Raw genomic sequence first — 13,856 nt, 5'->3', positions numbered from 1 at the left:
GCCAAGAAGGCCAATGGCATTTTGGGATGTATAAGTAGGGGCATAGCGAGCAGATCGAGGGACGTGATCGTTCCCCTCTATTCGACACTGGTGAGGCCTCATCTGGAGTACTGTGTCCAGTTTTGGGCCCCACACTACAAGAAGGATGTGGAAAAATTGGAAAGAGTCCAGAGGAGGGCAACAAAAATTATTAAGGGGCTGGAGCACATGACTTATGAGGAGAAACTGAGGGAACTGGGATTATTTAGTCTGCAGAAGAGAAGAATGAGGGGGGATTTGATAGCTGCTTTCAACTACCTGAAAGGGGGTTCCAAAGAGGATGGCTCTAGACTGTTCTCAATGGTAGCAGATGACAGAACGAGGAGTAATGGTCTCAAGTTGCAATGGGGGAGGTTTAGATTGGATATTAGGAAAAACTTTTTCACTAAGAGGGTGGTGAAACACTGGAATGCGTTACCTAGGGAGGTGGTAGAATCTCCTTCCTTAGAGGTTTTTAAGGTCAGGCTTGACAAAGCCCTGGCTGGGATGATTTAACTGGGACTTGGTCCTGCTTCGAGCAGGGGGTTGGACTAGATGACCTTCTGGGGTCCCTTCCAACCCTGATATTCTATGATTCTATGATTACTAGATATTCTTTTCCTGCTTCTCATGCAAAACTATCAATACAGGGCCTATGATACCACCTTTCTCGAGTACAAGCAGTATACAGACCATAGAGGGCTTGTATACACAGCATGGCAAAACAGGCCAGAGGGATGTTATTTGTAAAACTAACTTGATGCGCTCTGACTGCCCCATATAGACCCTGCTGGCATGCTCTAAAAGGTACCCCTTCACATTAACACAGTCCTTCCTCTCCCTTACACCTTGTGGAGGCATTCATACACATGCCAAATGGGCGTAAAACTCTACCACCGATGTGAGTGGAGGGATGGGATAAGGAGAAGATAAGTGAAGTCTCCAGCTCAGCAGCCCAGGGAGAGGCACACATTTCTGTGTTCATTAAAGGCTGACTTTTCAACTGGAAATTATCTCACATGCACATGGACAGAGAAATAGAGGGAGTTAAATAGTCATAAGACAGACTAAAAACCAATTTAATTTAAAAAAAAAAAACCTCATGATTTTTGGGCTAATCGCATGATTTTGAGGGTCTGACTCATGTTTTTGATCTCTTGAGGTTGGCAATACTATGTATAGCCACCAGTTATTTATTACAGAACAAATGTGAGCCCTAAGAATAGGGGTAATTTCATGGGCAGGTGTAGTCCATGAGGTTTGTACAACCTCTGTAGAACAGCAAGCATGTAAATGATTTTAGGCTGGATAGAACTCTAAGTCTTCTTGTTTGGCATAAAAATTACATCATCTCTGAATTGCCGCAGATGCTTTAAATTCTCAACTAAATGCCACCTAGCAACAGCTAACGTGTTTCTTGTTAAAGCTAAAGCACAAAATGAAATTAGCATCCTGGTCAAACCTATACAGTGATAAATCTAAGAGCCTTGGGAGAACCTTTTCAATGAGTAAAATGATCATTTAAATTACAGATGGAGCCAAATAAGTCTGAACATCCCTGAACTCTGAGAAAGTTTGGATCTGTATCTGAATTGTTGTATTTCAATGCCATGTGAATTGTGGCACTTGCATTCATTTCTAATTAAGGAAAAAAGAGTATTTGAATTATATCAGTAAGAAAAAATAGATATTAGATCTTTTGAAAGTTTATTAATGAGAGTCTACATTTACTATGTGTTTTATACAATAAAATAAAGATAATTATAAAATATTCCGAAATATTTGACCTCTTTCCTCAAAAATGGCATGATTGTTGAAAACAGCCAAAAATCTGTTGGCAACCATTTTGCAAATTATTTGAGAAAATCCACTTTAGTTTCAGAGTTCAGAAAAAAGTCATATTTACAGTTCTCCTCTTCTTCCTCTTCCTCTTCCTCCTCCAGGCTGATGTTTATGATCAGTGGAGGATGAATGGGTCTTAAAATGCTTTCTTGACCTTTTACGGGTTCTTGAGTGTGGGCAGGATGCAGAGTTCCTTCTTGAACTTCCTTTTGGAGTGTGGCATCTATAGGAAAGTACATGAAGTTCAGTCTGTTAATAAGGCATTAGAACACCAAAATCAGGTTCTAATCAGTTTGTTATACATTTGAAATCATAATTGTATTTGACAAAGTCAGAAATTGCCAAATTGTGTCTTTTAGGCGCTCTACTGAGAAGGAGGTTGGCAGAGATGTGTCTCCAAGACAGAAGGAACATGGGGAGACATGGTGACTCAGGGACACACAATGCCTCCGAGAGATTTTTAGCATGCAAGGATAACACATCATTGCACCAGCCTTGAGTAGTAAATAGCATGCAGTCCTTCCAGTGGCTGGCCATCTTTTCTGGCTGGTGTGTGTATGGGAAGGTGTAAATAACCTTGTCTACTCCTGCCCCTTTTTAGGGGCATGTCTACACTGCCTGGTCTCTGGTTCAGGCCCAAATCCCCCTTCACCTACACACAATTCTGTCTAACTTGAGCCCAAACCCCAGGATCCCACAGGAATTGAGGGTTCAAGCCTGAGTCTAACAGAGGCGTGGGCCCAAACTCCATTGTTTTGCACTGTAGATGCAGCTCAGGCCTGCGGTCCCCAGATTCGAGTCCTGAGAGTCCACCAACCCAATCTCACAACCCCATGGGACAGTGTCCTTTGTCTTTCCTATCCCAAGACTGGCCAATTGACTCCCACGAAACAGAAGCATCTCTCTGGTTCAAATGCAACTGCTCAGCATTTAACCCTTCCATTTTATTCTGACCACTGAGCTGCAAGCAGAGTGACCCATCTTCTGCATTTGTAATGGTCACCGCCATCAAGAAGTCTTTTGCCAAGCATGCTGCTAGCTGGTCATGGGAGCACCGCCACATTTTGCTTAATCTCTGGTGCAAGGTGAGCAAACAGTTCAGCTTTCTCAAGAATTCCAGGAATGAGCATGCATACCAGCTAATAGTGCAGAAGCTGGTGCTGGGGATTCACTGGACCAGTAACAAGTGCAGGGAGCAGATTAAGCAGTTCAAGACCAACTCCTGGAAAGCTAGGGATGAGAACTGGATCTCTGGGAACTCACTGTCATCCTGCCACTCTTACAAGGAGTTTGACCAGGTGCTGGGTACTGCGCCGAGCATTGAGCCACCAGTGCTTTATGGTCAGTCAGGAGGGCAACCTTCTCACCCCTGAATACAGTATAGGACCAAAAGGGAGCCAGCAAGTGCTGGCTGAGGCTGCCCAAGTGACTCTTGTACCCAGACCAGTCCCCTAGAGCAGCTGTAGCACATTCTGGGTCCCTACTCCAAAGAACTTTTTGATGCCTCTCTGGAAGAGCTGTCCACCACAGAACTGGCATCAGAAACACAAGGGGCAGAAATAGCCCCTGAGCCTGGTAAGTTTCTGGATCCATGTTTGTTGTTATTAATATAGGGATGGGAATGATTTCCAGTTTATGGGATGGATTTCCTGTTTATTACCCAATGCAAAATTTATTGCAAGCTCCAGGCAGCAGCATGTATCTGCTAATGGGGGACTGCACAAAGATTGTGAAGAACACAGCAAGCCACAATAATACAGACAGCATTGATGACACTGGAATCCTAACATGTCTGTAAATAGCACCAGCGGGATTTCAGTCTGCTAAATGCACATTCAACCACCAATCCACACATACTCAGAGTATAACTAAACCTTCTTTTACTAGAGACTTTTATCAGGATATGGTTTCATAAGCGAAAGAAAAAGGGGGTACACTGGGTACGCTAAAATAACAGTGGGGATAGTAACTCCATTTATGACAATGTCATTTGGTGGGAATAGTGTCCCAGCTTGTCCATGAATGTACACTCCTGATCAGCGGAAAACCCTGGCATCATGAACTTTCCAGTGCAGCCCACACTGGTGTCCATAAATCAGCCTCTGTGGTCCACAAGGGCCTGCATAACAACGGAGTAGTACCCTTTGCAGTTTATGCACTCATGTACTTCTTGAAGAGGTCAAACTGTGGCCATATGAGTCCCATCAATGGCCCTGGCATGTTTGGAAACCCCATTCTCTCAAAACCAGCAATTACATAAGGGATATTTGTTTACGCTCACCACCTTTGGGTAAATCATATGCCTGATTGCGTCTGAAACCTCTGTGACCACTTTACGCATGGTTGACTTTTCAATGCTGAACTGGTTAGCAACAGACTTGTAGCAGTCTGGGGTAATCAGGTTCCAGACAATTATAGCAGCCCACTTCTGGACCAGTATGGCTGCCCCCATGAGTGTCTTTACTCTGGAGCGTAGGTGCGACCTGCTCACAAAGTTCCAGAAATGTAGCTTTCTTCATGCAAAAGTTCTGGACCCACTACTGGTCATCCCAGGTCTGCATGACGATGTGATCCCACCAGTCTGTGCTTGGGCCCCTGCTCCAGAACCTCTGGTTTACATGGGGAGAATCACCAGCTACAGCAAGAGGTGCAAGCAGCATCAGCCAGTTTGATTCTTCCATGTCTGTATCATCCTCCTCTTCCATCAGGCACCTTTAGTAGGTCAGAAATCACCAACAGAACATCCACCAGTGTCTCATGGGTGCTTTGCCTGTTTGCTGAAACAGGCTTGGCAGGATCTATTGCTAACTTGGCAGACTGTGACAACTTCCTGTAACGTGTGGGGTGGACAATCAAGTTTTCCCACACTGCAACACTAACCAGAGGCTGGAATGGCTACAGCTGGGGAGGGTGCTAGGATGCCTGAGAAATAGTGGTTTGACTTGGGACTGAGTATTGCAGTGTGGACATTGGAGCCCCAGATTTGCAGCCCAGGTCAAAAAATTCTAAAGCTAGGGTCAATATGCAGTGTGGATGCCAAGCCCTGGACTTGTTTGTAATATGTAATGACCTGCTCTCCCACAGATATCCGGAACTACTGTTGGTAAGAGGAAGCCCTATTCCACCACTGAAAAAAGCTCCCTATTTAATACCACCATGTACATACAGCTGTGGATCACCTGTGAGTTTAGAAATTATACTTGCTAATAGCTCTTCAAAGCCGCACTCTCATTCATAATTTGGAATGCTTTTTCAATTGTAATTCTAAAAACAGAGCTTCCTCTGTTAAGTCTTTCATGGGTTGCTCAGTGCACCAAAATGTGGTTGGCTTGGACACGTGTCATCATGTACAGTATGCATTGGACACACTCCCATGAAATAGCTTTGGCAAAGTCTGCATTCAGCTTTGGTTAGATTTTTCTCACTGATAGAAAAGAACTCCCTCATTAAGCTACATTTTCTTTGTTCCTATTATTCTGGAACAAAACTGAAGCCTTTTGCCAATGCCTGTCCAATAACTATGCTTGGAAATATGCCACGTGATAGTCCATGTTAATGTGACACCACTATAATGAGCAGTAGTGATCTAAATTATTGAGAAAGTATTGTTTAAGTTGTAATTCAATTTTTTTTTGCAAATTAGTATACATTAATGTGTTTAATATACATATTAAAGTACTTTATAGAAGTCTAGAGTCATACATAAGTCAAATATGAATTGAAGATTCATCACATATGTATTGTTTAAGGACTACATAACACACCCACTGTAGTTATTATTTCACTGACTTTAGCATGAGCCCGATACCTTTAGCGTCCATATTCATCCAAATGTTGACCTCAATCAGTAGGGTCTGTGACATATTCACTAACACCATCCCATTCTATGAAGTTGAGTTGGTCTTTAATATTTTGCCTTAAGGCTACAGTCACTTTTCTTGGTTTACAGATCCATAAGCGGGACACTGAGGTCTACCTTTACATGATACAATCTACTCCACAAAATACAACCTTGTATTCTTTAAGAATATCATATGCAGTAGCTTTGGCTCCAGAGTCTGGATGTGTACACATGATGATCCCAATCCTGAAGACCTAACTCAGGCAAAACTTCATTAAAGTCGATAGGAGTTTTGCTTTAGGAAGGGTTGAAAAAGAACTAGCCATTTTTCCAGAAATAGTCTGGATTTCTGGAAATCAGAGAGTAAAAGAGAAATCATAATTAAGAAGTATTTGCTTCACATATTCTCTCCCTACCCCCATCCCCACGTGCCCAGCCTGAAAGGCTTAACTGAAGTCAATTAAGGGGGGAAAAACACTTGAAAGTGACTTGCACACGTGATGCAGCATTAGAAATTATTTTTTTAACTGTCTCCAAATGAGGGCCATTTCATACATATCTAATTTAAAATTTGCGTGTATTGTGGACCCTGACTTGGTGTGATGTCCCATCATAGACTGCTGGTGACATCACACCCAGCAAAGAACCTTTTTCTTTTAAAATATTGCCTGGGTTTCTAAACTTTTTCATTATTTTATGAATAGTAAAAATAATAAAAAATAGTAAACATTCTGAGTAAACCAAAATATGAAATAGTAAACGTTTGGAGGTGTTGGTTTTGGTGAACATTTTATTGCTATTCCTATCTGCTAAATCTAATCTGTCCTTCATTTTAAGATTTTCTATTTTCATCACCACAGTTTCTATGCACTAACTCTCTTCCCCTCCTCAGACTGTTTAATAATTGAAGGCAATTGATGGAATCTAAAATTTATCTTTACTTAGCTAGCCTGTATTTGCAAGGGCAGAAATCAGTTCTCTCCTATTTCATTTGTTCATTGTATTTTAATTTCTGGAGTAGCATACACCATGTTGTGGCCACTGTGAATACTGTGTTTTACACCAGGAAAAGGTTTACATAGATTCTAACTCTCTGGTTCAATGTAACTATGAGGCAGTTGTCTCAAAAATATTCCCATTTGGCAAAGCTAACTATTTAATCAACATCTAATCACTTGCTCCATTACTGAATGGAATCTTAAAATAAAAAGTTTTCAACTCAGCCAGAACCCCACTTTGAAAACACAGTGGTCTCCCAAATGCCAAGAGAGCCTGTAAAACAGGTGCAGGGGAATGAGTTCTTATTTTTTCTACTGGCATTCGGCTGGTTACTTGCTTTGAACTTATAAGTGAGAATTTTTTACATACCCTCACCCTCTTCAGATGTATAAATTAGATCATTTGTATCAGGAATGTGAGCAGAACGGCCAACAGTTGACAGGAGAGAAGGAGAAAAAAAATGATTATTTCTTTCTATATTAAGATGGGTAGATAATTCCCACAGATGGAATGGATTATTTCAGATGTTGTTTTAGAAGGCACATTTGATATGTATGTATGCGAGGAAATGGGGGGAAATTGAAAAGGATAGCGAGAGAAGGTATAACTGCTGCCCACACAGTTGCAATCCACTAGTCATGTATGGTTAACCAGTGAATCATGGCCATGCAGTAATGTACAGTATACATTCTTCCAAAATTGTGACTGCATAAATGACCTCAAATGAATACTATATGTTGTGAAGAAAGTACTGTACTGCTTTAACACTCAGCTCCTATGTTTGAGTGAAACCCTGAAGAGACCTCACTGTGAGTGTAGAGGCCATTATGTAGTTGGAAGTGGATGAGTGGGTGTCAGGAAGGCCCAAAGCTTTACAGAGGTAGTAAAAAGTACAGGGATTTCCTAAAACACAAACTCTTCAAACTAGATTTGACTGCTTATACACAAATCACTGCCTCACGTGACTGTCATTCAGCACATCAAGGATACACACAGCATGTAAAATATTACAGTGTATAATTTTTCACTTGTGAGACAAATGGATTAAAATTTGAATTGCTACTCAGTACATCACCTTTGATGTAACTGTTACCTACAGAAATTCCTCACACAATGGCCAAAGAAATTCCTATGGGAATCCTAGTCAAACATAACCATAAGTCCTTTACTAACCTTGACTTGAGATCATATTCCACCCAATCTGCAATGCTGTCTTTCTTCACCTACAAAGGTATTATATCAACACTAGAAGTGGACAATACATTTTTATCTATTTCAATGTTCAAATTATTGAGAAAATATTTTTACTCACTGCTACTAGGTGGCAAAAAAAGTCCATTTATATTACGAGGTTTGCTATGATGGAAGACACAACTGATCCTCACACAGCCTAAAGGCTGTGTTTCCCAGAAACATGAGATTCTGTTGTATTTTTGCTATAGGAAAAATAAAAAAGGGACAGTTTTCAGATATAATGATTATAACAAACAACAAAAAATAATGGACAGAACACTGATTAGTACAATATATCAGTGAAAAAAGAAGAAATATGGTATTGTTGTGAAGGCATAGGACTAGGATACATGGGGCCTGATTCTGATCTTTTACAACAGTGTAAATTAGGAATTTCTTCACTGAGATCAATGGAGTTATAATGGTGTCAGATCAGAATCAAGGTAATGGATTCTACTCCTGGCACTGCTACAGACTTTCTGAGATGCTTAGAAAAAAACACTAATTTTCTAATACCCCAAATTCACTTCATTTTTGTGTCTCAGGGCTTGTCTATTTGAACAGTTAATGCGCAGCAAGCTGGGGTGTAAATCTACCTCACATTAGTGTGCCGCACACTAACTGTACATGTGGACCCTGCTGCCACACATTAAAAGTTCCATAATGTGCTTCGATCTACTCTGCTTTGAAATGGGAACAGAATAAAGTGAATTAGAGAACTTTTAGTTTGTGGTAGCAGGTCCACATGGACAGTTAGCATGCATCACACTAATGTGGGGTGGCATTATTTCCGCACTTACTGCCCACTAACTGTTCATCTAGACAAGCGCTTGGTTTTCTTATCTGTAAAATAGGGATAATAATATCTACCTCACAGGCATGTTGTGAAGCTAAATACACTCATGTTTGTAATGTGCTTTGAGATCCTTGGATGAAATCTGCTGTATAAGTGCAAAGTATTACATTTTTATTCTTTTATTATAAAAAGGATATTATTAATTATTATTATTATTATTAAAGGAAAATCAGAAAAGGAATTAACACCCGGTGACTGACTCTGAATCAATACAAGTTTTCAAGCTTGCAGTGCATGCTACCCATGGATTGGGGTGGGGAAGCTTGTATCTGGGTGCCACAATGTCTTCATATTTGAATGTGAACTTGGGTGTCAGATGTGAAGTTTAACAGAAGTGAGGGTCAGTTTTGCTTTAAGAATGAGTGTACTTAAAGAAACTTATCTACCTGTATTTCCATATGTCTAAATTGGCAAAGCTGATGTGAACATCTTCCCTCTCTCCATAATGAGCACACAATCTCACTGCCAAGGGCTTTTTCACAGTGACGGAATCGGCACTTGGAACCCTAACACAGAAAAAAGGCAAGTCAAAGTTGTATGATGTTAGATGTCAGTAGTTGGCTTACATCTTCTTTATTAATGAGGAAGTGGACAATACACTAGTCTGTATAGTACAGTATTATTGTTGTGACAACATACGTGCAAGCAATGGAAAAAATGTAGGACCTGATTTGCTGATGCTAGTTGAGCTCCATTATGCCCAATTCTGCTGCACAGGTGAAAATCCCAAGCCAATGGGAGTTACACCTGTGCAGTTGAGGGCAGAAGAGGCCATTTGCCCCAGTGGAACTGGTACTGATTTATGCCAGTGTAAATGGGGGGAAATCAGGTCCTGTTAATGTCACATGAATTATGCCATAATTGCTTTGTCCAGTATAGTTTAAATACCTGAAGATATGGGGCTCCCATTACTTACGAACTTGGGAGACTCAGTCTACTGGGTATTACTATTTTCCTGATATTTGGACTAAATTTCTCTTGCCCAGCTCTATCCCTTTACTTCTATTTATATCCCACTGGATTAGCCTAAGCAATTACTCACCCTCCTTGTTGTTTATACTGCTCTCAGATACTAGCAAATGTTAACATAACTCTCCCATAGTAATCACTAAGCAAACTATATAGATTTTGTTCTTTCAGTACCCTATTCTCCACTACATAAGAGCTATGCTCAGAGGTAGTGGGCAGGGGCAGTCACAGGAAGCTGGCTGATGCTCAGCCCCAGCAGATGTTAGGGGGCATTTTCTAACATCTGCAGCTGGTGTAAAGCCTATAATGGGGTTTAAGAAAGCAAGAGATCAGGCTTAGAGAAGCGCAGCTCAACCACATCCCCAATGCCAGCCCCAGTCACCAACTGACACAACTCTTTCCTCCCCCTTATAGCAGGGTGTTATGTGGGGCAGCTGGTATTATGCAGCACAAAGTAAATTTAGCAGATTGAGAGATTGACCCTTAATCTTTTCTCATAAATCAAACATTCCAGCTACTTAATCATTTTGTTCTCTTCCTTTGATTCCATCCAGCTGGTCAATATCTTTCTGGTTCTGCAGTGCCCACCACTACATGCAGCTTTATAGATGTAGTTTCATCACTCTTGAAGTCCACCAGGGAGCATGGACTGGTATGATGCATACTACTTAAATGCTCTCTTGTGTTAGCTAGCATTTGTCCAGGTTAAATTTATTTTCCTTCTGTTATTTCTCTACCATTTTTGGAGTTTGCAACACCTCCTAATTTAGTAACATCTGTGAATTTTAATGCCATTTACTCCTCTTTCCAGAGCATCATAAAAGATATTAATTATAATAGGGCCAAGGACTACGGTCTGTAAAATGCACTACTTTATTAAATAAAATCACTGCAACTGGCCAGACTGGTAACATATGCTAGGGATTTGTACTGAAAGTAATACCTAATCACTGAGGTCCTGATCCTGCAATTGGATGTACTAACATAGACTTCTGCATCACCCCATTGACTTTGCCTGCTGGGCCCATTCTCACAAGCACTTCTTCAAAGGGTGATAACATCAGGAATGATGTGATTTCAAAAAAACAGTATGAAGGAAAGTCAGGCAGTCAAACTATCAATACCAGGCAAAGTTCCTGTTGTCTAACAAATTTATAAATGCTGTTTATCACAAGTTATAAAAACGTTGTTTAAACAAAACAGGAGAAGTGTGCTGAGTGATCTTTATGTAGTGTTTGCAAAAGTCCACTTTGCACAGTGCACATTTTTAATTAATTAAACCCCTTTAGAGTGTGAGCTTGATTTTCAGAACTAATGACCACCCACAAATCAATCTGAAGTGAATGGAAACTGCAGGTCCTCATCACCTCTCAAAATCAAGACCTATGTGTGTGTCAAATATACATGTATGGAGACACATAGAGAGTGACATATACATCCATATATAAAGAAGAGACATAAGTTCAAACTATAAACTCCTCCTTACAGCAGGAAAATCAAAGATGCAAACCACTGTAAATTCTACAATATTTACCTTTATGCAGGTGGAATAAAAATAGAAATAGCAGTCATTCCCAACTTCTGCCATTGTCACCTCTTGTACTTCTACTCCACTGTCTTTATACAAGAAGGGTATAAACGTACAGGTAAGAACTACCAATGTGTATGGAAACAAAACTCCTTTTTCTGAAGACAGTGGTTTTCAGGATCTAAGTTCTATTTCCTTTTAAAAACAGACCTCCAATTATAGTATATCTCAAAATTATATTTAAACTAATTACAAATCAGACGGTACCTTCTCCAGGTTTGCCGAAGTGATGAAACATTGAAAGTGGTTGCTAGCCAGTGCACAAATTCAAACTTCCAGAATTTCTCTCATTGTTACTTTAGTTCTTATGACATCATCACAAATGACATCACATGACCGTTTAGACTGGGACTGCTCACTTATTTTCATTGCTGTTGAATAAAATAGAAAAAAATGAAGTTGTTCCCAGTAGTCTGTTATCCTAGTGTTTCTCTGATTTAAAACTGATTGAAATATAATTCTCATGAGTTAGAGAATATAGAACATTCACTTAACTGTTTGATGCAGGAACATGTTTAGTTTTTAGCCGTATCGATCCCAGGATATTAGAGAGACAAGGTGGGTGAGGTAATATCTTTTATGGGACCAACTTCTGTTGGTGAGAGAGACTAGGGTGACCAGACAGCAAGCATGAAAAATCGCAACAGGGGGTGGGGGGTAATAGGAGCCTATATAAGAAAACGACCCAAAAATCGGGACTGTCCCTATAAAATCGGGACATCTGGTCACCCTAAGAAAGACAAGCTTTTGAGCCACACAGAACTCTTCTTCAGGTCTGGGGAAGGAACTCTCAGGTCACAGCAAAATGCAAGATGGAACAGATTATTTAGCATAAGTAGTTATTGTAAGGGACCATTGAAGGCAGAGTAGCCCATTAACACCTCTGCAGTGTTATAGAACATAGGAAAAAAAAGAGGGAGTTAGTGGGTTACAGATTGTTGTTTGTCCAATGACTGCAGGGGTGCTAATAGACCACTCTACCTTGATTGGTCCCTTACAATCTGTGCTAACTACTTATGCTAAAAAATCTGTCCCACCTTGCATTTTGCTGCAACACTGAGGCTGAGTCTACACTACAAATTACTTCAATATAATGTACATTGCTCAGGGGTGTGAATAATCCACATCCCTGAATGATGGGAATTATACCAACCTAAGCACTAGTGTGGACAGTGCTATGTCAGCTGGGGGGCTTCTCCCACCACCATAGCTACCACCTCTTGTGGAGGCAGGCGTTATTAAGCCGATGGGAGAGTTCTCTCCTGTCGGTTTAGAGTGTCTTCACCAGACGCACGACAGTGGCTGTGGCGCAGCTTCATTGGTGCAGCTGTGCCGCTGTAGTGCAGACAGAGCCTGAGCATTCCTTTCCCAGACCCGAAGAAGAGCTCTGTATGGCTAAAAACTTGTCTCTCTCACCAAGAGAAGTCAGTCCAATAAAAAATATTACCTCATCCATCTTGTCTCTCTGTTGCCGGAACAGTAATTTTAGCGTTAAACCTGTTTTCAACACTCCCAATGTCAGTCTCCTAGGGTATGTCTACACTGCTATTAAAAACCTGCGGCTGGCCTGTGCCAGCAGACTTGAGCTTGCAAGGCTCAGACTAAGGGGCTGTTGAATTACAGTGTAGACGCTTGCGCTCGGGGTGGAGCCCAGGCTCTAGGACCCTGCAAACCCGACCTGACGCCTAGGAAAGAATTTTCTGTAGTATCTCAGTGCCCTACCCATCTAGTGTCCCATTACCAGCTACTGGGGATATTTGCTACTAGCAGTCGCAAATTGGCTACATGCCATTATTGGCAGTCATCATACCATCCCCTCCATAAACATATCAAGTTCAGTCTTGAAGCCAGTTAGGTTTTTTGCCCCCACTGCTCCCTTTGGAAGGCTGTTACAGAATTTCACTCCTCTGATGGCTTGAAACCTTCGTCTAATTTCAAGCGTAAACTTGTAGGTGGTCAGTTTATATCCATTTGTTCTTGAGTCAACACTGGTGCTTAATTTAAATAACTCCTCTCCCTCCCTGATATTTACAGAAAGCAATCATATCTCCCCTCAGCCTTCATTTGGTTAAGCTAAACAAGCCAAGTTCTTTGAGTCTCCTCTCATTAGGTAGGTTTTCCATTCCTCAGATCATCCTAATAGGCCTTCTTTGCACCTGTTTCACTCTGAATTCTTCTTTCTTAAACTTGGAAGACCAGAATTGCACGTTATTCCAGATGAAGTCTCACCAGTGTCTTGTATAATTGTACAAACACTTCCCTATCTCTCCTGGAAATACCTCACCTGATGAATCCTAGGGACTGCATTACACTTTTTCATGGCCACATCACATTGGCAGCTCAGTCATCTTGTGATCAACTAATACACCCAGGTCTTTCGCCTCCTCTGTTGCCTCCAACAGATAAATCCCCAGTTTATAGCAAAAAATCTTTTTAGTCCTTAAGAGCATGACCTTGCTCTTTGTGCTATTAAATTTCATCCCATTTCTATTACTACAGTTTTCAAGGTT

At 40.9% G+C, this 13,856-nt stretch overlaps 1 protein-coding gene across 4 annotated transcripts in view; it reads right to left on the bottom strand.

The window, feature by feature from the left end:
* Positions 1–13,856, bottom strand: part of C1H12orf50 (chromosome 1 C12orf50 homolog) — a 30,410-nt gene that overhangs the window by 14,249 nt on the left and 2,305 nt on the right. For 3 of the 4 annotated variants that reach the window (XM_037885555.2, XM_043546542.1, XM_043546545.1), the window contains exons 2-5: positions 11,554–11,717; positions 9,176–9,295; positions 8,013–8,136; positions 1,925–2,083 (exon numbers count right to left, since the gene is read on the bottom strand). In XM_037885555.2, the coding sequence (XP_037741483.1) occupies positions 1,925–2,083; positions 8,013–8,136; positions 9,176–9,187 (295 nt within the window). In that variant the 5' untranslated portion in view covers positions 9,188–9,295; positions 11,554–11,717. Of the gene's footprint in view, positions 1–1,924; positions 2,084–7,873; positions 7,924–8,012; positions 8,137–9,175; positions 9,296–11,553; positions 11,718–13,856 lie in introns of those variants that run through there. The other variant, XM_043546552.1, reaches the window with a different exon arrangement.

This window comes from Chelonia mydas, chromosome 1 (assembly GCF_015237465.2).
Source record: "Chelonia mydas isolate rCheMyd1 chromosome 1, rCheMyd1.pri.v2, whole genome shotgun sequence".
In the NCBI taxonomy this organism is placed as follows: domain Eukaryota; kingdom Metazoa; phylum Chordata; order Testudines; family Cheloniidae; genus Chelonia; species Chelonia mydas.
Note: the sequence above shows the minus strand (reverse complement) of the source record. Positions and strands in the feature narration are given on the sequence as shown.